We start from the raw sequence: 23,514 nt of genomic DNA, 5'->3' as shown, positions 1-23,514 counted from the left end.
ATAAAATATTGAGTTAGTGATTTGCTGGCTCTCCCTATATTCTACCCATTTCAAGTAGGTCTTTGTCATTTTTCAGCTCAAAAACTTTTTCCCCCCAAGGCAAAAGGCAAAGGCTGCCATAAAGTTGAGAATCATCCTGGGTTTTGTGACCACAAAATAACTATTTGATAGAATTCTGCTAGGTATTGCAAAAGGAGGCTGGAGGGGATCAAGAGAGGAAACCTTGAGAATAAACTTGAGGCTCCATATTTATCAAAAACCTTACTAATGTGCATACCCTTTATTCCAGGAATTTGAGTCTTAGGGTATCTGACAAGGAGTTCGAAACATAGATATCTGTCCTATTGTACCTGTTAAACACCCAAAAGGGAAACAAATTACAGCACATTTTCATTCAGATGTGGTTCACAACCGGGGGGAATGGCTGGCAATGTCTGGAGACACTGTTGGTTGTCATGACTTGGGAGAATGCCATTAGCATCAGCAGCTAGTGACACTGGTCACGACCCTACAATACAAAGGATAATCCCCAACCACAGAGAATTATTCGGCCCAAATTGTCAATAGTGCCAATACTGAGAAACCCTGTGGGACACCATCCAATGTCTCACAATGTTTAAAGAACGTATGCTTTTAAAGAATATTTAATGAAACAGAAAAAATGTCCACAGTGTGGGCACGGTGGTTCACGCCTGTAATCCCAGCACGTTGGGAGGCTAATGAAGGTGAATCGCTTGAGCCCAGGAATTAAGAGACAAGTTCGGGCAACACAGTGAGACCTCATCTCCATCAAAAATACAAAAATTAGTCAGGCATGGTGTTATGCACCTGTACTCCCAACTACTGGCGAGGGTGAGGTGGGTGAGTGCTCTGGGCCTGGGAGCTTGAGGCTGCCACGATCATGCCACTGCCCTCCACCCTGGGCAATAGAGTAAGACTGTGTTTCTCTCACACACACACCCATAAAGAAAAATCAAACAGAAAAAAAGATACACGTTTCTTAAAAGCCGGTGTCTATTTGTATCCATGCGAGCGTATATGCGAGGATATGTTTATAAAATCCGGGTGGATAAGGCTAAGATAATCACCAACAATAGTTAAAATACTCAGGGGTAAGATTAGAGATAATTTTATTTTCACATGCATACTTTTTACATTTTCCAAATTATCTAAAAGTATTACTTCCAAAAATTGTTCAAAAAAGAAAATTAAACATAAAAAACCTGCAGGGTCTACAACTTAAGAGTCTCACTCACCACTGTTATCAATAATCACTCAAGAAATGCAGTTTAATTGCATGTCTCGCAACGTGAGCTTTTTCCAGTCTACCACTTAAGACGCCTAACAACGCTAGCAGGTTTTATGATCTGCGTTTGACACACGAGAATTTGGTTGGGCTCCAAAGCTGGCACTCTGAAACTCAGCTGTCCCACTTCCCATGACATCTAAACACAGCATTTCCTTTTGAAATACGTTGTCTAAAACTGTTTGGTAATTGCACCCAATTTCTAGGCCCTAAATAGTAGCCTGCAGTGCCCACATAGGACGGAAATAGGAGAAATGCTGACCAAGGAGCATCACCGAAAAGCTAATGTGGCGTAGACAGGCGACGCCCCAATCCCCAGCACCTGGCATTGGCCAACGAAAAGCTGCCGCTGTCAGGGACACAGATGTAAGAAAATCCGACTTTAATCCCACATGGTATCTAAAACTTAAATTTTTAATCCAAGTTTTATTTTTTCCAAACCCACCTACAATGTTGCCTAGGACTCCTAATTTTGGTGAAGACTCTTACTCTGATTTATAATGAGGACACTTTCTCTCAACAAGTTTGGCTGCTTCAATTCTTGCAACAAAGCAGTTACTGGTGAGTTCCCAGAATGAGTCCAACTTTGGACTCAACTGAACGCTGCTGCATAGTGCTCGAAAAGAAAAGTAATTGAGTGTCTCCTGATCTAACAGCTGTATGTAATAACAGGCCCCAACTGCAACCACAAAGTCCTAAGGCACTTGCGCTTTATCCATTAGCCAGGTGCCCTGACACCTCTAGAGAACATCAGCAGCTCAGGATGGAAGATGAGGCCCGCAGGGGATGAGCTCCACCTGAAGACCTGGGCTCTCTCTGGGCTTGGTTACTTCTCTGAAAAAGGAATGGGAAGCTATCAGAAGCCCTTCTAATCCTCACTAGAGCTGAGGCTACATATATCATTTTTAAAGCAACAGAAGAACTTTATCATCCAAGCTTTCCTGTCAAAACACTAACTCCAAGTAGTTTTGAATCGACCTAAGCTTTAATCTAGGCATTCAGGCAGGTCTTCAAAGCACTCAGCTAAAGTTTAGTTTTTCTAATGATGCAAAGATCATTAGAAATGATCCCTGCTAGGCCAGGCATGGTGGCTCATGCCTGTAATCCAAGCACTTTGGGAGGCCCAGGCGGGTGGATCACCTGAGGTCAGGAGTTCGAGACCAGCCTGGCCAACATGGTGAAACCACGTTTCTACTAAAAATACAAAAAATTAGCCAGGCATGGCAGCGGGCGCCTGTAATCCCAGCTACTCGGGAGCCTGAGGCGGAGAATCGCTTGAACCCGGGAGGCAGAGGTTGCAGTGAACCCAGACGGCACCACTGCACTCCAGCCTGGGCAACAAGAGCGAAACTCCATCGCAAAAAAAAAAAAAAAAAAAAAAAAAAATTCCCTGTTAAATTCCTGCTAAAAGCCAAGGATAGTTAGAGTAAGTCTTGAACTTTACAGTTTTAAAATGAGCACCTACATAAAAAAACTTTTAAACTTTATTGTTAAGCAGTTTTCCCAACCATTAAAAAAAAAAATTCAGATCATGCATAAGTTAACACCTAAAGAGAAGAGATAAACTGTATTTCCTGCTGTAGACCAGTTTCTCACATTCTGAATCTGCACAGGCAGTCAGGCCTTCTAGCTGAAATACTGACAGTCAGAAGAACAATAAAAACACATCCATGTTTCAAAAGTAAACTTTAACTTCAAGCTCTTATGCAACCTAACTAAAAGATTTAACCTTTCAAACCACACGCACACGTTTTAAACAGTTAATGTGTTATGAAACACATTAAGAAAAAGCTGTTAAAAAAAACAACTAAATTGTTAAAAATGCACAATTTCTATTTTCTAAGCACCGATCCTCCACTGCCTGAATTTAGCACTTTTCCAAGAAAACAGGCCCCCTGCACAGAAAACCTAAATTATATTATTATATTATTATAATATAATATAATAAGGATAAATTACATTATCCTTATCACCATAAAACCTAACAATGAGGACAATACCAATTGGGATATTCAAAGTTTCAAACTTTTATGGAATTCAATGCTTCCAAAAATAACTGGTATCAGCCATAAACAGGAATGAAGTATCAATACATGTTGCAACACAGATGAACTTTAAGCATTACGTTAAGTGAAAGCTGATACAAATGGCCGTATGTTATACAATTCCATTTACATGAAATATCCACAATAGGCAAATCTATGCCGACAGAACATGGATTAGTAGTTGCCAGGGGCTGGAGGGAGAAAAGTAAGGCAACTAACTTCTAATGAGGACCGGGTTTCCTTTTGGGGCTGTGAAAATCCAGAAGAATACGGTGGTGGTGGACGCAGAGCCTTGTGTATGCACTAGGAAGCACTGAATTGCACACCTTAACCTGATAAATTTAACGGTCCTGTGAATTAAATCTTCACATTCAAAAACCGTAATAGTAAAAAAATAGGCTGAGTGCAAATACCCCAACAATCTATTCTGGACCCTAGCAAAGCTGAGTTTATTCAGTCTCGGATTGGTGTCCTTTTCCTTGCGTTAAGACCTCTTTTTTGAACCAGGAAGGAACATTTGGTTCCTCAGACCCGTAGAAGTAGCTCTAAGAGCTTGTCTTTCTCTAGTTGACTTTTAATCCCAATGGCAGAAGCTGAAACGTTTTTCGTGTATTTTAACTGCACTTGGCACCCGTACATCTCTTTCCTCCTCCCTGTGCCCTTGACACAGCTACTTGTTAGGTGGTGATGAGCAAAGCTAACTCTTAGTGGGAGACACCGAGGACCAGAGAAGTTCTCCCAGCCTAGAGGGCGGGAAGAGCACGACACACCATTTCTCTAAATTCTCTAAACACTCAAGCCCCAAGCATCATATGTACAAGTAAATACCTTTAACACATCTCTTGGCTGACTTCTTGCTGCTGGCTTCTAACTCGATGCCAATTTCATCAGGATCTTGCCCCTCTTCTTTAACCGCCTATTAGGAACAGATGAGTTTTACAACATGATTAAGAGCTGCAGGGCACACACTGTTCCTTACAAGTAACAACCTCCCATGAAACAAAGGCAAACGCGTCCTTGTAGAGAGCAACTCCGGGTCAGCTATCTGGGCCGCAAGCCCAAAAGGCGGAGGAGGAATCCCGCACAGCTTGGGTCTCTCTGGGTCCAAATGACAAAGGAGAGGGAGGCTGCGAGCAGGAGCTCCAGAACTGGGGTCAAGGACCAGTTCCAAAACGGCAACTCAACTCGACACTGCCCAACCTTCGACTTTAAAGTTATGTGATGGGACAAATCAGAACAGAGAGGCTGCACTTGGCCCGGCCTCGGTGAAGGGCTGGCCACCGCTGGTGAGGAGGAACAGCAGCCACCCTGGGGAAATTCAACAGGTCCCTCAGTGCCTGCCACCTGCCGGGTCCAGGACTGGGCACCCACAAGCTCCCTCCCTATGCTGAAGGAGTTTGTTCCAGTTGCGGAGACAGACAATCCCCAACCACTTAATATCTTGCATTTAGCCCCTGCATTCAGCGAGGTACGACATAAACGCAGAATGAGCTGGCAAGGAGGTGGGGCGGCGCATTAGGGAGGGCGCTCAGGAAGGTGATGTCTCAGGCACACCCGAAATGACAAGGGGCCGGCCACGAGATCTGGGGGACACGGGTGGACAGCTTCGTAAATGCTAAGGCCCTGGGGCAAGAACAAGCACCGCCCCCTTTCCTGTAAAAGCTCAGGAGTCCGCCAGACACCCATTCTCCGGAGAAGGAAACTGAGGCACAGAGAGAAAAGCACCTGCCCAAGGTCACAGAGCCAAGGCTCGAAAGGGAGACCCAGGAGGGGTCCCGGGGCCACCCTGGCAGCCGAGAAGACAGGACGCTGAGCGCGCTTAAAGAGAAAAGGTGGAAGGAGAATAGGAAGGCAGGCACAGAGAGGGGCGGTAACGGGCCAAGGTCACACAGCCGGCCCCCTGGGTGCCCGACACCTCGAGTCGGGGTCGGCCAAGACGCGGGTCGGGCCCGGGGCGCCCCGGGTCCGGGAGCCGCGGTGACAGGCACTGGCGGGGGCGTGCCCAAGCCTTCTGCGCCACCCCCGAGCCCCGCGCCGCCTCACCTTCTTGAGCCGCTCCATCAGGACGCTCTTGTTGCCGCCCGTGTCTAGGTTCCGCTTCTTCAGCTCCGCCCGCAAATCGATCACCCGCAGCTCGCTGAGTCGCCTCGTCCCAGTCTCCGCAACGCCCGGGCCGAGAGCAGCCGTGCCAGGGCCCGAGTCGCCCGACCCGGGCAGAGTCTCCGCCATCATCACGTTCCCGTCTCCGCCACCGACTCAGCCGCACACCGCCGGCAGCTGGAGCGGCTCTGAACACAAAATGGCGCCGCCTAAGAGGAAAACGCACTCGTTTCCTCCCGCCCCGCTTTGCGGCCGCGCACGCGCACGCGCACCGCCTCACGAGCGCACTTAGCAGCAAGGACGCTCGCGCGTCGACCAACCGCGCGTTCACCGGCACCACGCGCAGGCGCCGAATCTGCAGCTCGCATGCGTCCCGGCAGTTCCCGGCGGGAGGCTGGAGAGACGCAACGCGACTGCGCACATCCCCGCGTTGTTCTCACTGCGCATGTGCAGTTGCAACCGGGATAGTCCTGCTTGCGCTTGGTGCGCCTGCGCAGAAGCGAGGCGCGCCGGGGCGACTGGAGCGGTTCCCTCGCAGGCGGCGCCATTTTGTGCTAGGAGCCTGATAAAACCGGCCCGGTTCTGTGGAAAGTGGGCGGCGGAGCCAGGGTCCCTGGAATGGCGGAGACTCTGTCAGGCCTAGGAGATTCTGGAGCGGCGGGCGCGGCGGCTCTGAGCTCCGCCTCGTCAGAGACCGGAACGCGGCGCCTCAGCGACCTGCGAGTGATCGATCTGCGGGCGGAGCTGAGGAAACGGAATGTGGACTCGAGCGGCAACAAGAGCGTTTTGATGGAGCGGCTGAAGAAGGTGGATTTGGGGCCCCGAAGGGGGGGGGGCACAGGGTGGGTCTGGGATCCTCTTGGCCGCGACGGTGGCTCGCGGGCCCTGGCGTCCGCCGCCGGCCCCGTTCGCGGCCTCCCCGGACCTGGTGTTCTCGCGTCCCCCGGCTCTTCCCAGGCCCCGGCGAGAGTCCCTTGGCCGGCTGGGCCTGGGTTCAAATAGTAACGCCGCATTGGGGCCGGGAGAACCAGAAAAACGGCGCGCGTGCAGGAGAAGCGGTGACGGGTGACATCGTCCCCCGAAAGGAGGGTTCTCCCCTCGTCTCGTCCCCGCCTCCGTACCTGGAGGGGAGACCCTGAAACGTTCACTTCCTAGGCGAGGGGAAGGGATTCGGCCAAGGTCACACGGCCGAGGACGGGCGGCGTCGGGATTTGAACCCAGGCCGTGGGATTCCTGGGCCTGCTGCTTGGTTTCCCCTGGGAAGAGATTTTGTGACCCACGGGGGACCGACCAGCCTGAATCGGGGCAGATTTTCAAAGGAGACACCCGTGGGACAGACTCAAAGGGAAAAATAGAAAAAACGACCACAACCCCGTTTTCCCGTTTTGCCGGTACTCGCCCGGTGAAGTAACAGGGCAGGAAGGAAAAGTGGGATTGACGATAGCGACCCGAAATGTGAAATGAGGGGAGACCCGGGGTGGACTTTAAAACCAGCCTCAGAACTGCCCCGGAGGCGGGCAGAGCCTGGGCTTCCCCTGGTCCATCAGTCTCTCTGGACTCGGGAACCCTGCCAGCTCTCCGTGGCCTGATCTTGGGCATAGAAGACCTTGAACCCCTTCTGAGTCCTTTTTATTTTATTTATTTATTTTTTTCTCTTTCTCTGTAAGAAGAAAAAAAGCAATAGGGCTTTGATTTGGGGATTAAATAAGGTTGCGTGGAGCAGGCTTGGCGTGCTGCCTGGCGCATGTAAACACTCCGGTGTGTGGTTGCCATCACGATTCCCTTCTCCTCTCTGTGCCACCACGAGTCCTCATTTGCAGATCGGGGGCTCTAACGCCTACCTTGGGGGATTCAAAGGGATCCCTTGGAAAAGCAGAGAGTCAAGTAAAGGTTAGCCGCTTGCGGTTTCCTTATTCCTGTCGGTTTCTTTCTCTGCATTTCTTCCACCTGGCTACTCTGGGACCTCTCTCCCCTGTAGTCGCTCCGCCTGGCCGCCCACCCTCCCAGGCCCTGCAGGCAGTGGGGCTGGTGACGACATTCCACCATCCTGGCTCCGGAACTACGGAGATCGCAGGGCTTTATTATTAATTGGTGATGAGAAGTAGAGATTTTTTTTTTTTTTTCCTGATGAGAAACCCTGGGCTCGAGTGGATAGTTGTCTTGGCCAGAGTCACATGGGCCTTTTAAAAGCTCAAACTTGGGTTTCTTTTCACTGTGGATTCTCTCTTTACTCAGACAAGGCAGGAAGTTCATTGATCTACATATTTACCCAGAGAAAACGCAGACAGTGGAGATTGGCGGCCTCCCATCAGCTAAGCCAAATTAAGAGGCTTTATCCTTTTTTTCTCCCCGGACGGTCCATAGGCCTGAAAAGCTGTTGTGATGGCACTGAACCTTCCTGTCAAGCTGGTGACTGAGATTTCCCATCACTCACTGTCATCTCTGAGAGCACAGATTTGTTCCTTCTTCCTTCTCCTTTTCATTTTCTTCAAGATGTAGTCCCAAAACACGAATACTGCCAGCCCATATCCCTGTCTGCTACTCACCCAAGCCAGTCTGGAGTTTTCTGATCTCGTTCTCTTCCCGTTTCTGTCATCCTGTTGTTGTCCCTTTCTTGGTTTATTTTTCCAGGAAGGGCAAAAGAGCAAAAGGGGGAAACGAAACACCTGCCTAGGGCATTGCTTCTTTTTTCCTAGTGGTGTTTCAGAATTGCCTGTCCCTGGGAAAAGGATGAGGGACTTGGTGATTGTACTTTTCCTTAATCCCAGGAAAGAACTTCAGTCCCTTTTCTGGCTTCTGAGAGGAGAGATTTTTGTTGCTGCTGGTAAAGATGAATTGTGGAATCCCCAGGCCCTATCTCAATTCAGACTTACCCACCTGGGAAACTTCGAGGGTTCCAAACCTCTGCAAATAAAACAGTACATGAAATGATGTGAACAAAACTTGTGCTCATGGGACAGGAGAGTAAAGACTGGAAAAGTTACCAGTAAAACTTAACCTGAAGCTAAGTTTCTAGCAATGTCATCATGATTGACGTGTTCTGTACTGATGGCTTAGTTGATGCCAGGCACTGTGCTGAGGATGGGCATTGTTGAAGTGAATGACAGAGTCCTGGGGTGGGAGGCTGGGCGTGCCAAGAAATTGTTAATATCTGATGAGGCACAATGACGTAGTGGTTGAGAATGAGGTATTGGAGTCAGTCGTGAATGTACATGACGGGGATCGGATAAGGTCATGCATGTCGTGACTGGTCTCGTGTGTAACACACAGTAGGATCCCAACCAGTGAGTGTTAGTATTCCATCCACACAGTACTGAGTACAGGCACGGCGTGGAGGGAGTCCCTGGAGGGTTAAAGAGTATTTTGTGAGTAAAGTCAGAAGAAATTGGAGAGTGTGCCTTTCCCTTTTTGAGTTCTTCTGGGCTTAGGAAGAAGATGAACCAGATAAGCCTACTGTTTGTTGAGTGCTTCCTTTTCATGGCTAATAGAACCCTCACAACAGTCTTCCAGGGTAAGTACTATATTATTATTAGCCGCATGTTCCGGAGGAAGAAGCAAAAACTGAGCACCTAAGTAAACCCGCCTGGGACCACCCAGCTAAGAACTGGTGGCGTCAGTCGGTCTCCAGTGTAGAGCAAGATAACAGATGAGTGGATGGGCCACAGGCCCTGGGCGGTGAGGGCAGCAGCAGCTTTTTGATCTTAAAAATACAGTTTCCTTGTCACCTGAAGGCTCTCTGAAAGCAGTGTGTGTGCTGGCTTTTTGGATCAACTTTACTTTTCCCTTCTTTTTAGGCAATTGAAGATGAAGGTGGTAATCCTGACGAAATTGAAATTACCTCCGACGGAAACAAGAAAACATCGAAGAGGTCCAGCAAAGGTATGGAGGATTTCATAAGCAAGTTTCATGTTAAGTGCTTTCTTCAAAACAAATTCATTGCTAATGTGCCTCATGTACTTGTCTGTGCATTGGCCTTGTGAACCACTCTGAACTGGGAGCCTTCAGCGAAGCTTTGCATTTTCTTTAAAGATCTCTCTACTGTGTTTTGTTTCCTTGGTGTCTGGGAATTCCAACAGGATGGAAGGAGTATTTGCCCTTTATTCATTTTCCTCTGTAGATTGTCATCAGTTCTTAAGTAAGGAGTCTTTCAGGAGTCAGTCACAGTGGCGTGTGCCTGTAATCCCAGGCGACTCGGGGCTGTGGTAGGAGGATCACATGAGCCTGGGAGTTCAAGACCAGCCTGGGCAACATAGCAAAACCCAACTCTACAAAAAAAAACTTTTAAAAGGCCAGGTGTGGTGGCATGCATCTGTGGTCCCAGCTGCTTGGGAGGCTGAGCCGGGAGGATTACCTGACCCCCAGGAGGTTGAGATCAACTTGGGCAACACAGGGAGACCCCCATCTCCACCAAAAAGAAATTAACCAGGCATGATGGCATGCACCTGTGGTCCCAGGTACTTGGGAGTTTCAGGAGGGGGATCACTTGAGCCCAGGAGCTCAAGCCTGCAGTGACCTATGATTGCACCACTGCACTCCAGCCTGGGTGACAGAGCAAGACCCAGTCTCTTTAAAAAAAAAAAAAAAAAATGCTGGGCACAGTGGCTCACACCTGTAATCCCAACACTTTGGGAACCCAAGGCAGGAGAATAGTTTCAATCTAGGAGTTTGAGACTAGCCTGGCCTGCCTCTATCCACCGCCAAAAAAAAGTAACTAGGCATCAAGACACGCCTGTTTTCCTAGCTACTTGGGAGGCTGAGGCGGGAGGATCATTTGAACCCAGGAGTTCAAGGCTGCACTGAGCTGTTATGGCACCACTGAACTCCAACCTGGAGTCCACGAAGTATTTAGGACTGCCTAAGCCTCCTATTGCTTGGACTTGTAGAAAATAACATTCCTTTTAAATATCACTTGGCTCAAACAGAACTGTCACTTTAACATTTCTTTTAAAAACTGCTTATACAGTAAAAGTTACATTTCACATGACATGACTCTCACCATCTTACCCACATCTCTCTCGCCCATCCCCCACACTGTACTTTGTTTGTGTGTCAGGCCCCAAACAAATGATTTACTCTCCTGGTTCTCTGTGACGTCGTCGCTCTGCCCACCCTTCCCCATCTGTCTGCCTTAGAGACCTAGTTCCTCAAAAGACAACTGATCCATCCCACCAATAGCAGCTCGTCTCCTTGGGTCCTCTGTCTTCCCGTGGCATAGTTCCTTATACCTTGGTTTAATATCTATGTCATCTTGCCTTCTGTCAAGACCAGATTGTTGAGGACTAGGGCTGTATCTTGTTTATGTTTCTTTCCCCTGCAATGGTTTAACTTGGTAACACTCAACTACTGGCTTAAGAATCAGCCAAGGTAGGGCGCCATGGCTCACGCCTGTAATCCCAGCACTGAGGCTGAGGTGGGCTGATCACCTGAGATCAGGAGTTCGAGACCAGCCTGGCCAACATGATGAAACCTCGTCTCTACTAAAAATATAAAAATTAGCCGGGCATGGTGGCGGGCACCTGTAATTTACCCCAGCTACTCGGGAGGCTGAGGCAGGAGAATTGCTTGAACCCGGGAGGCGGAGGTTGCAGTGAGCCCAGATCATGCCAGTGCACTCCAGCCTGGGGGACAGCAAGACTTCATCCCCACAAAAAAAAGAATCAGCTGAAGTTGGGCTTGTGGACCGAATGTTCTCTTGGTTCATGTAGAGTTTTCCCTATCTGAAATGCTTGTGACCAGAAGGGTTTCATTTTTTGGATTTTGTGCAGTATTTTCATACGCATAATGAGATAATCTTGGGATTGGGACCCAAATCTAAACAAAAAATTTGTTTCTTCTATACTAGAAGATAATTTTATACCATATTTTTTATAATTTTGTGCATGAAACAAAGCTTTCGCTAACGTTTTGACTGCAACCCACCGCACATCAGGTGTGGAATTTGCTATTTGTGGCAATACGTCAGTGCTCAGAAGATTTCAGAGTTTCAGATAGGGATGCCCAACCTGTAATTGAAGGCCTGGTTCTTAGGGCCCAAAACTAAATGGGATCATAACTAATACTTGGTGGTGAAGTATTGAGTTTAAATATCTGAGAGGCGGGCCACAGTGTTTGGGGTAAGCGCTGGAGAACAGCAGAACGAAGTCACTTCTGTGGCTCATGATATATTGCATGTTTTTGCCTTTACTCAAGTAAACTTCTGCCAAGGGAAAGAGTCCTAGAAAATGAATGGGGAAAGAAATCGTAATAGGAAAAAATAGAGCCTGTGGATCTCTTTTGTTTTCCTTTTTCTTCTGATAAACGCAAGTACTTGTACTACAGGCTTTTGTTGCTCTTTTTGTTTTGTTTTTGAGATGGGTTCTCACTCTGTCCCTCAGATGGAGTGTAGTGGCGCAGTCATGGTTCACTGCAGCCTTTAACTCCTGGGCTCAAGCAGTGCTTTCACCTCAGTCCCCTAAAGCGTTTAGATTTCAGGTGTGAGCCACTGTGCCCGCCAGGTTTTAAAATACATGCATGGGAGTAAAAAGCAGAAGTTTCTTCACAGTCAGGGAACAGCCCACTACTAAAAGTTAAGCATACTTCTCCAGACTTTGTGTGTATGTATAATGTTTAAAAGTAAACTTAGGTCTGGGTTACAGAGCAAGATCCTGTGTCTAGAAAAACAAAAAATTAAAAGTCAGTGAGCCGGGCATGGTGGCACACACCTGTAGTCCTAGCTGCTAGGGAGGCCAAGGTGGGAGGATTGCTTAAGCCCAAGAAGTCAAGGCTGCAGTGAGTTGTGAGTGTGCTTCTACGCTCCAGCTTGGGCACAGAGTGAGAAAGGAAAAAAGTAAAGATAAGGGTATATAGACACACCTGTATGCATATATTTTTCTCATTAAAAAACCCCTGATCTTGCTGTACAAAATCTCATAATAGCCTGCTGTAACAGGCTAATAATCTTCTGTATGAGTAAATATAAGGCAATTTAGCCCATCAGTCTTTTTATTACTAGACGTTTGGAGATCTTTGTTTCCAGTTAGCACTTGGTACTTCCAATGTTCAGTGTTTGCACAAACCAGAGATAAATAGCTTTGTGTGGTGAAAGTAATATAATTTTTGATAACTCAGTGAAAGGAAAATTCTAGAGTCCAAGGATATGGCCTTTTATTTTCACATAGCTAGTTTACAAATAGCTGTCCCAGCCAAGCTCAGTGGCTCATGCCTGTAATCCCAGCACTTTGGAAGGCTGAGGTGGGCGGATCAAAAGATCAGCCTGGCCAACATCGTGAAACCCCGTCTCTACTAAAAATACAGAAATTCGCCAGGTGTGGTGGTGGGCGCCTATAATCCCAGCTACTCAGGTGGCTAAGGCAAGAGGATAGCTTGAACCTGGGAGGCTGAGGTTGCATTGAGCCGAGAGCCTGGGCGACAGAGTGAGGCTGTCTCAAAAAAAAAAAAAAAAAAAAAAAAAAAAAAAAAAACCAAAAAACTGTCCCAACAGTGGGTGAGAGTGCCTATTTCACTCAACTCAACATCAAACTTACCTTGTTTGCCTGTTAAATAGAAGAAAAGTATTTCATTGTATTTATCTGCATTTTTCTGCAGGTGAGACTTTCATTTGCATTTCTTCACAGATTATACTGCTTCTGCTTCTGATAATTGGACATTTGTGTTGTCTGAATGGCCTTTTCATGCCCTTTGCCGATTTCTGTGCTGGGTTGTTTGTCTTATTGAGTTAAAAGGACTCTATATAAAATGTTCCTATTGTTTTAATCTGTCATTTGATTCGACTTGTGGTATTTTGATCACTAGGCTTCTAGATTTAATGTTGTGCTTTAAAAGGACTTCTTTGCTTTTAAATTATAAAAAATAGGACTCTAAGGCCAGGTGCGGTGGCTCATGCCTGTAATCCCAGCACTTTGGGAGGCCAAGGCGGGTGGGTCACCTGAGGTGAGGAGTTCAGCACCAGCCTGGTCAACATGGTGAAACCCTGTCTCTACTAAAAATAAAAAAATTGTCTGGGTGTGGTGGCCGGCACCTGTAATCCTAGCTACTTGGGAGGCTGAGGCAGGACAATCACCTGAACCCAGGAGGCAGAGGTTGCAGTGAGTCGCGATCACGCTGTTGCACTCCAGCCTGGGCAACGAGTGAAACTCAGTCTAAAATATATATATATTATACTATGTTATATATAGACAGAACAAGATTTATGGTTTTATTTTTACATTTTACATTTGGAGGTTTAATTCATTTAGAATGTATTTTGCATGTGGTGTGAGGTAGTAGGGATAAAAATATGAAACATTTAGCCTGGGTGCAGTGGCTTACACCTGTAATCCCAGCACTTTGGGAGGCTGAGGTGGGCAGATCACCTGAGGTCAGGAGTTCAAGACCAGCCTGGCCAACATGGTGAAATCCCGTTTCTACTAAAAATACAAAAATTAGCTGGGCATGGTGGCAGGGGTCTGTAACCCCAGTTACTGGGAGACTGAGGCAGGAGAATCGCTTGAGCCTGGGAGGCCGATGTTGCAGTGAGTTGAGATTATGCCTGTTTACTCCAGCCTGGGCAACAGTGCAAGACTCTGTCTCAAAGAAAAAAGAAAAGAAACATTTGTCATCAGAAAGATCACTTCTGCCCCTCCCAGTGCATCTCCCCTCCCCTGCAAAAATAAAAGTCGCTGTTGTGATTACTTTCACTATTAGTTTTATCCGTTCTAGAACTTCATGTAAAATACTAGCAATACTAGCTCTTTTGTGTCTCATTTGTTGTTTTGTTTTGCTTCTTGTAATCAGTTTTATTCTAGAAATTTACAGTACGTTTTGATATCTAATAAGGCAGGTCTATAAGTTTTCTTAATTATTTTCAACTACTTTCAACTATGATAAACCTATCGGTAGGTTTTATCAAGATTTTAACTGAAAATAGAGTGACCGCTGTAATGTATAAATTCAAAATGCTTTAAAATTACAGAAAGCGTATCTCAAGTAATCTCAGTACCCCTCCACAACTGATGTGTTTAGCAGACTCTTGAAATAATTATTAGGGGCTGTGCGAGATGGCTCTCGTCTGTAAGCCCAACAGTTTGGGACGCCGAAGCGGAAGGATCACTTGAGCCCAGGAGTTGGAGAGCAACCTGGGTGACATAGTGAGACCCCATCTCTACAGAAAATTAGAAAAATTAGTCAGGTGTGATGGCGTGCACCTGTAGTCCCATCCACTCATGAGACTGAGGTTGGAGGATCGCTTGAGTCCAGGAATTTGAGGTTGCAGTGAACCATAATTGGGCTGTGATTGCTCTCCAACCTTGGTAACAGGGCAAGACCCTGTCTCAAAAAAATAAAATAATTACCAGGAAACTGAATTTATTTGTAGTGACATTATCACAAAGTACAAATTAATAGGATGTTTTATGGTGTTTGAGAATGTTTTGTAACTGGAGATGCAAAGTTGGCCTGTTTGCTTGGTTAAGTATTACCCAGTCCTGTGCTGCTGGCTTGTTTTGTTTCGTTTTTGTTCATTCTGGCAATTTCACACTTAATTAAGTTGCAAGAATAATGCAAGGAATTCCCATAAACCCTTTACCCAGAGTCCCCAAATGTTGCCATCTGACTACATTTGCCTTATCCTTTTCTCTCCCTGTATGTATATTTTTACTATGCCGCTTGGCAAGTTGCAAGGCGCATATGCCCCTTTGCCCTACATACTGCGGTAAAGCCAAGGATATTACCTAACTGTAGATGTCCAGATCAAGGAATTAGCATTGATACAATACTGCCATAATACTGCCATCTCTTCTTAGTCCTCATTTAGATTCAGTAGTTTGTTCTGATAGTGTTCTCTGTAACTCAGACAAAAAATGTCCAGTCATGCATTGCATCAAGTCATCATGTTTCCTTAGTTTTCTTTAATCTTGAACACTTACACTTATTTTGTAGCTTTTAATCTTGAACACTTACACTTATTTTGTAGCTTGTTTTTCTATTTGAATTGTTTTGGGTTCTCCCCGCCATAATAAGGATCAAGTTATACGCTTGTCAGAAATACACCAGACATGTTGTATTCCTGTTTTTTGTTTTGTTTTGTTTTGAAACCGGATCTTGCCCTGTTGCCCAGGCCGGAGTGCAGTTGTGCAGTCGTAGGTCACTGCAACCCTGAATTTCTGTGCTCAAGCGGTCCTCCCACCTTGGCCTACCAAAGAGTTGGGATTACAGACATGAGCCACCATGCCCAGCCTATATTGTCATCAGAGTGTGCTATCCAGAGGCACATGCTGTTTGTTTGAGCCATTACTGGCCATGTTAACTGACTTTAAATGCTATTGGCCAGGTTTCTCCACTGGAAAGTTACTGTCTTCCTTTTCATAGTTATATTTGTGGGGAAGATACTTTGAGACTGTGTAAATATCCTGCTCATCCTCCATTAGTTTCAGCAACCGCCAATTCGTCTCCATTCATTTATTCTGGTGGTTGCCAAATGGTGATTTTTAAATTTTGTTATTGTTTTTTTATTACTTGGTTTACTGCCACAAGGAATAGCTTGCCCTTCTCCCTCATTTATCTGTGTGAACTTAATTTATTCCATAGGTTGAAAGCCTTTATGTTTATTTACTACAATGTGCAAAACATTCCGTTGGAAGCCCTGTCCGGCAGGCTTCCCTGTCATTTCCACATGTCTATGTCATTCTTTGAACGGCTTTTTCCTTCTGGAATGGGAGGGTACTTGAGTCTCATCTTATGCTTTTCCTGCCCTATCCCCAGGATCAACCATTTCTTCCAAGTGCCCTGGGCCCTTTTAAGGAGCGCTATTAGAAATCAGGGTCTTGGAACTTGGATGTACTTTTGCTGCTAGGATGTCAGCTCCTGGGCCAGTGCTTGGTTTGTGAGATCTACCAGGCTGACTGTACCTCATGAAATTAAGTACCATTAAATCAATCCGAAGCAAGCCAAAGACAACTTAAGAAAGGTGACAAAGCCCTCATGAACAGTTTGCCAAACTTGCTAGATGGTTACAATTAATCACTTGATTCTCCAGGATTTTTGAGGTGACAGTTATATCATCAGTGAATCAAAGAATTAAGCATGTTGCCAGATGGACATTGAAATGTACATAACGTTCTTAAATAGTAAATACAACTAACAGAAAATTTTCAAGTCCTGCGAAATGACTAATTTGAGAAAATTTTCCTAGATGTGATGACTTTTTATCAGAAAATTGTCCATTTTCTCCAGAGTAACCTAAAAGAAAATTTTATAATGTGTTCTATAATAGTCTAAAAAGAAAATGCACAAGAAAAACTAAAATTCTGGGGGGAAAATACAGGGATTTCCTCAATTCTGATGATAGGATATTGCGAACAATAGAAAGTTTGAGGGTTTGTTCATTTGGTGGTGGGGGAAAGCTCTAATCTTATCTTTTCTTGTGTAAGATAGAAATTCCAGCTAGTGCCGGGCGCGGTGGCTTAAGCCTGTAATCCCAGCACTTTGGGAGGCCGAGACGGGCGGATCGCGAGGTCAGGAGATCAAGACCATCCTGGCGGCCGGGCGCGGTGGCTCAAGCCTGTAATCCTAGCACTTTGGGAGGCCGAGACGGGCGGATCATGAGGTCAGGAGATCGAGACCATCCTGGCTAACCCGGTGAAACCCCGTCTCTACTAAAAAAAAAAAAAATACAAAAAACTAGCCGGGCGTGGTGGCGAGCGCCTATAGTCTCAGCTACTCGGGAGGCTGAGGCAGGAGAATGGCGTAAACCCGGGAGGCGGAGCTTGCAGTGAGCTGAGATCCGGCCACTGCACTCCAGCCTGGGCGACAGAGCGAGACTCCGTCTCAAAAAAAAAAAAAAAAAAAAAAAAAAAGACCATCCTGGCTAACACGGTGAAACCCCATCTCTACTAAAAACTACAAAAATCTAGCCGGGCGAGGTGGCGGGCGCCTGTAGTCCCAGCTACTCGGGAGGCTGAGGCAGGAGAATGGCGTGAACCCGGGAGGCGGAGCTTGCAGTGAGCTGAGATCCGGCCACTGCACTCCAGCCTGGGCAACAGAGCAAGACTTCGTCTCAAAAAAAAAAAAAAAAAAAAAAGAAATTCCAGCTAGTTTAGTACTTTTTATAATATAGTAATAAGGAAGACCTGAAGTAAGAATAAAACTGAGAAACAACAAAGAAAGAGAAATTTCGCTACATAAAAGTTTTAAGCCTCTGTCAAGAAAAGATATCCATAAGGTATGCAGCAGTCTGGGAAAAAAATATAGCACAGAATAAAGAAGAGACTAATAATCCAGAAAGCATTGAATATTCTGACAAATCAGTAAGGAAAACAGGCAACTCAGTCAACAAGGAGCAGAGACTATACACAAGCAATTCACAGATAAATGAAAAAGCAGACGTGGCCTAGAGACCAAAAGATTCCATTGCTGGTAATTGGAGAAAAGCGAATTTTGTAATGACGTAAGATTTTTGCCTATCAAACTGGTAAAAATGTACACAGTTCCACCAGGTGCGGTGGCTCACACCTGTAATCCCAGCACTTTGGGAAGCTGAGGTGGGCGGGTCACTTGAGGTAAAGTGAGACCAACCTGGCCAACATGGAGAAACCTTATCTCTACAAAAAAATATAAAATTAGCCGGGCATGGTGGCGCGTGCCTGTACTCCCAGCTACTTGGGGGGCTGAGGCAGGAGAATCGCTTGAACCCGGGAGGCGGAGGTTCCGGTGAGCCGAGATTACACCACTGCACTCCAGCCTGGGCAACAAGAGCGAAAACTCTGTCTCAAAAAAATTTTCTTTTACACAGTTCCTGTTCTCCCACATTGGCAAGGGTATTGGGGAAGGTGTAGGTGTTGGAGACAATAAACTGCTACAGCCTTTTTGAGAAGGCAGCTAACATGGGGAATTGCCATAGCATGGAGTCAAAGATGGAGGTGGATCAATATGCAGTACATAAAAATGTCCATGGCCTGTTAGTAGTTTCTGTAACTTGCTGTCATTGCTCACTAACAATAAGATTTCATCTCATCACAAGCTTATTTCCATGTGTATTTTATAATGTACGTAGACTCAAGACGATGTCCTGAAGCACCACCAACCTGGGAATGTTGGTAACCTCTTACGAGGAAAGTGGGGAAAGGGGAAGGTATGAATAGCTTTATACTTCCTGTACTTAGGAGGATGAATCTTCTGTTACTGCAGTAAAGTTTAATGGGTATATTTGCATAATTAGGGAAGTGTGTTTGTGTAATCAAATCAAAAAGTAATGAACCACCCACATGTGGCCCTGGGTACTATGGGAGCATCTCAGCAGAAGTCCAGGGCAGCAGAGTCAGCGATGAGGTAAGACAGTCTCTGAGGCAGAAGCTTAACAGAACGGAAGAAACGGAATCCCAGGCAGGGAGCTACAAGCAGGTGATAGAGGCCACGACGGTCATGCCTATAGCTGAGACTACAAACTAGGGTGAAGAGCTGAGGTAGAAGGATTCGAGGGGCTCAATGGCTCTTTATTTTTTGCTAGAGAGTTATACTTTTCCTATTTGCATTCACTTTTTTAGACATGTTGTTTTTCTTCTCTGGAGGATAGTGTCTTTCCTCAAGTAGTGATGATTAATAAACATTCCAGTCAGGGATGTGCTTTATACATTGAAGATTAAACATTTTGAAGATTGCGTGTTCTCTAGATGTTTCCAGTCACTTTTTACTTTGGGGGAGTCTTCTAAGAAGGATTTGGCTGCAGTGTACCTGTACATACTGCTTGGGAGAAAAGTGGTCATAGAAGTAGAAAACCCTGATTCTGTTTCATGAAAATCTAGTACCCCTCCTGAGGAAGAGAGAAACACCTTATAAAGGGCAGCAAGTGTCTGATGAGTTAACGTACATTTTTCCTAGTATCTGGAATAGAATTGGACAGAAACCAAAGTATGTATCACAGAATTGTATCAACTTTATCAAATATAATCATTCTGTGGTAGTGCTCTGGTATCTCTTCCCAACATGTTTACAGAGACCACTGGGTTGAGTTCCAACTTTTTTATACCTTGAGGCATGTTTTGCCAAAGAAATAATGGTATAAAATGGGGATGGATTTCCCAGCCAGCTGACCAAAACATCATGTATTGAATTCTGTTATTAGTTTGATAGTCCCCTGTCTTTGTAAATGAAGTAATTCTACAAATATGAATGGAATTAGAATATTTTAAGCCTCAATTACAATACAAATAATTAGGGTTGGGATTTTTGTCTTTGACTTTTCTTTTTTTCTCCCCCCAGTATGTTACATATTTATCCAGTTACAAGAATAGTTTCTAGTATAAACAAATTATTGTCTTGTCCACTTTTTTTTTTTTTTTTTTTCCCCTTTGAGACAGGGTCTGACTCTGTCACCCAGGCTGGAGTGCAGTGGCACAATCTCAGCTCACCGCAACCTCCGCCTCCTGGGTTCAAATGATTTTCCTGTCTCAGTCTCCCAAGTAGCCAGGCAGCGGCTGCAGTGAACCAAGACACACCACTGCACTCCAGCCTTGGTGATGGAGTCAGACCCTGTCTCAAAAAAACAAGAAAGAAAGAAAATAAAGTGAAAAGAGACTATTCTTCACGTTGGGAAGGAAGCCTGGCAGGAAGTAGTTTTCCCAGGGCTGTGTGGCTGATCGACTTTTCTCCTACGTTCTTCAAAAAGCTGAGCACTGCCTTCCATAAGGATGCTAGGAAGCTATGCTGGCAGTAGCTCTAAAACACGAAACGATGCTACGTTATGCCTTGCCTTTGAGATGTGGTCTTCCAGAGTCTATTTCATGGATTTCATCCATGTGATTTTATTCTTCACATGGAAGATAGTCAAAGAGTTTAATTTGAGCTCGCCTATTCTTGACACCAGAAATTTCATTTTTGCCATGCCTAAGGACTTACATTTTTGCTTCAGTTCTGTTATTTCTAGTATCATCGTTTACATTTTTCTGTTCTCTACTCATTTTATCATTTGTATGAAAAAGCAAATGACCATATTAATACTGCTGTTTGGATGAAGGTGCCAGCATGCCTGCCCTTGTGAACTGTTGCAAATGTTATAAGTCATCGATTAGTAAGAAAAATTGGGAGGTTGCACAAAGACAGTTGCGGGAAATGACTTCCCTGTTTTTAGCATTGTTGGCTGACAGGAGAAATAGGAACCTAAGAAAGTATGCAGCCTCTTGATGTTTTCCACATTTTTTTAAATTACTAAACTCTTTTTATTGTATTTATTTTGAGATGGAGTCTCTCTCTGTCACCCACACCAGAATGCAGTGGTACAATCTCATCTCACTGCAACCTCCACCTCTTGGGTTCAAGTGATTCTCCTGCCTCAACCCCCCGAGTAGCTGGGATTACAGGCACCTGCCTCCATGTCCTTCTAATTTTTGTATTTTTAGTAGAGATGGGGTTTCACCATGTTGGCCAGGCTGGTCTCAAACTCCTAACCTCAGGTGACGCGCCCACCTTGACCTCCGAAAGTGTTGAGATTATAGGTGTGAGCCACCACACCCGGCCTAAAATTACTAAACTCTTGAAGAAAAACCTGGAGTTAAGCCATACCTTCCAATCGTCTTTAGTTTCTTTTTCTTATAGTTACTTAGTCTTTTCTTTTTCTTTTTTCTTTATTCCTTTTTTTTTTTTAAAGACAGTCTGTCTTGCTCTGTCGCCCAGGCTGGAGTGCAATAGTGTGTTCTCGCCTCATTGCAATCTCCACCTCCCAGGTTCAAGCGATTCTCTGCCTCAGCTCAAGCTGGGATTAGAGGTGTCTGCCACCACGCCCGGCTAATTTTTTGTATTTTTAGTAGAGACGGGGTTTTGCCATGTTGGCCAGGATGATCTCAAACTCTTCTCTTGACCTCAGGTGATCCACCCACCTCGGCCTCCCAGAGTGGTGGGATTATAGGCATGAGCCACCACGCCCGGCAAGTATCTTCTGTTTAGAAAAACATGGTAATGCCACATATCTAAAACTAGAACAAGAATAACATCAGTGGAAGAGAATGGAAACAAGTAATCCCAGACATAAATACAAATATAATATTGAGGAAGCCAACATTTCAAATTGGTGTCGGGGTCAAGTACTATTTAGTCAGTGGTGCTGGGAAATCAGTTTCCAAGTGGGACAACTATTGAGAGAATAGTCTCACTCAACATGAAACTGAGAGAATAAATGTTTAAAACCTCAAAAGAACTAAATACAGGTATATTATTTAGCCTTCAGTGTGGAAGAGGACATCCAAGCATGAAGGTATAAACCATTTACTATTTTTTCCCCCCCATTTTAGACGGAGTCTTGCTCTGTCGCCCAGGCTGGAGTGCAGTGGTGCAATCTCGGCTCACTGCAAGCTCCGCCTCCCGGGTACACGCCATTCCTCTGCCTCAGCCTCCCTAGTAGGACTACAGGTGCCCACCACCATGTCCGGCTTTTTTTTTTTTTTTTTTTTTTTTTTTTTTTTTTTTGAATTTTAGTAGAGACGGGGTTTCACCATGTTAGCCAGGATGGTCTCTATCTCCTGCCCTGGTGATCCACCCGCCTCAGCCTCCCAAAGTGCTGGGATTACAGGCGTGAGCCACCGCGCCCAGCCAAACCATTTACATTTTAAAAACTTTGGCCACATAAGAGTGAAATGGGCCAGGTGCAGTGGCTCACGAGGGTAATCCCAGCACTTTGGAAGACTGAGGCGGGTGGATCACCTGAGGTCAGGAGTTTGAGACCAGCCTGGCCAACATGGCGAAACCCCTTCTCTACTAAAAATACAAAAATTAACTGGGTGTGGTGGCAGGTGCCTGTAGTCCCAGCTACTCAGAAGGCTGAGGCAGGAGAATTGCTTGAACCCAGGAGGCAGAGGTTGCAGTGAGCTGAAATCATACCACTGCACTCGAGCCTGGATGACAGAGCTAGACTCCATCCCCCCCCCAAAAAAAAAACGAAACAAAAAACAGTGAAGTGTACTCAAAACCTGTAAACAAAATTGAAAGACTGGTAAAGAACTGGGAAAATATGTTTTGTACATATGATATATAAACTTCAAATGATGGGGGATAGAGCTGAAGTTTTTTTTAAGAGGGAGCCTCACTCTTATTCTTGCTGGAGTGCATTGGTGTGATCTCAGCTCACTGCAACCTCCACCTCCCAGTTCAAGGGATTACCTCAGCCTCCCGAGTGGCTGGGATTACAGGCGTGCACCACCAGGCCTGGCTAATTTTTGTATTTTTTTGTAAAGATGGGGTTTCACCATGTTGGTCAGACTGGTCTTGAACTCCTGACCTCGTGATCTGCCCACCTCGGCCTCCCAAAGTTCTGGGATTACAGGCGTGAGTCACCATGCCTGGCCAGAGCTGAAGTTTTTAAATAGTGGGGTTGGGGTGTATAAATCAGAAATTTTTAGAAAAGTACAGGTAATCAACAACAAAAAGCAAATGACTCAAAGCAGTTTGAGTAGTCAGGAGATAAATTTGTGTTAAAACAGTATTCCTGGCCGGGCGCGGTGGCTCAAGCCTGTAATCCCAGCACTTTGGGAGGCCGAGACGGGCGGATCACGAGGTCAGGAGTTCGAGACCATCCTGGCTAACACGGTGAAACCCCGTCTCTACTAAAAAATACAAAAAACTAGCCGGGCGAGGTGGCGGGCGCCTGTAGTCCCGGCTACTCGGGAGGCTGAGGCAGGAGAATGGCATAAAAACCCGGGAGGCAGAGCTTGCAGTGAGCTGAGATCCGGCCACTGCACTCCAGCCTGGGCGACACAGCGAGACTCCGTCTCAAAAAAAAAAAAAAAAAAAAAAAAAAAGTATTCCTTTTCTTACCTAGCATATTGGCAAAGATGAAGAAAAACAGCAAATTTTTAACAGATTCAAGAAAGATTGGCATTTCTTTTTTTTTTTTTTCTTTTGAGACAGAGTCTCGCCCTGTTGCCCAGGCTGGCGTGCAATGGCGTGATCTCGGCTTACCGCAGCCTCCGCCTCCAGGGTTCAAGCAGTTCTCCTGCCTCAGCCTCCCGAGTAGCTGGGACTACAGGCGCACGAGATTGGCACTTTTTAATTCACTGTTGATGGAAATGTATAAGTTTAAAAAACCTTCCTCTGCAATTTTTT

General features: G+C 45.6%; 3 protein-coding genes across 9 annotated transcripts in view; 2 read left to right on the top strand and 1 right to left on the bottom strand.

Moving 5' to 3' along the window:
- Nucleotides 1-23,514, bottom strand: part of SAFB2 (scaffold attachment factor B2) — a 170,836-nt gene that overhangs the window by 31,329 nt on the left and 115,993 nt on the right. Inside the window, exons 2-3 of the mRNA XM_050770098.1 lie at nt 5,395-5,707; nt 4,180-4,267 (exon numbers count right to left, since the gene is read on the bottom strand). Coding sequence (XP_050626055.1) covers nt 4,180-4,267; nt 5,395-5,583 — 277 coding nt within the window. The 5' untranslated portion in view covers nt 5,584-5,707. The remainder of the gene's footprint in view (nt 1-4,179; nt 4,268-5,394; nt 5,708-23,514) is intronic.
- RPL36 (ribosomal protein L36) overlaps nt 1-23,514 on the top strand; it is a 459,247-nt gene that overhangs the window by 382,206 nt on the left and 53,527 nt on the right. Inside the window, exon 1 of one of the 3 annotated variants that reach the window (XM_050770934.1) lies at nt 6,281-6,284. The exons of the other annotated variants lie outside the window; for them this stretch is intronic. The gene's annotated coding sequence lies outside the window, so the exon portion shown is untranslated. Of the gene's footprint in view, nt 1-6,280; nt 6,285-23,514 lie in introns of those variants that run through there. 3 annotated transcript variants of the gene reach the window in all.
- The window catches only part of SAFB (scaffold attachment factor B), a 46,874-nt gene continuing 29,263 nt past the window's right edge, over nt 5,904-23,514 (top strand). For 4 of the 5 annotated variants that reach the window (XM_050770112.1, XM_050770110.1, XM_050770111.1 and 1 more), the window contains exons 1-2: nt 5,904-6,258; nt 9,246-9,330. In XM_050770112.1, the coding sequence (XP_050626069.1) occupies nt 6,070-6,258; nt 9,246-9,330 (274 nt within the window). In that variant the 5' untranslated portion in view covers nt 5,904-6,069. Of the gene's footprint in view, nt 6,259-9,245; nt 9,331-23,514 lie in introns of those variants that run through there. The other variant, XM_050770113.1, reaches the window with a different exon arrangement.

The sequence above is a fragment of the Macaca thibetana genome, chromosome 19 (assembly GCF_024542745.1).
Source record: "Macaca thibetana thibetana isolate TM-01 chromosome 19, ASM2454274v1, whole genome shotgun sequence".
Lineage (NCBI taxonomy): Eukaryota > Metazoa > Chordata > Mammalia > Primates > Cercopithecidae > Macaca > Macaca thibetana.
This window is presented reverse-complemented; position numbering and strand designations above follow the sequence as displayed.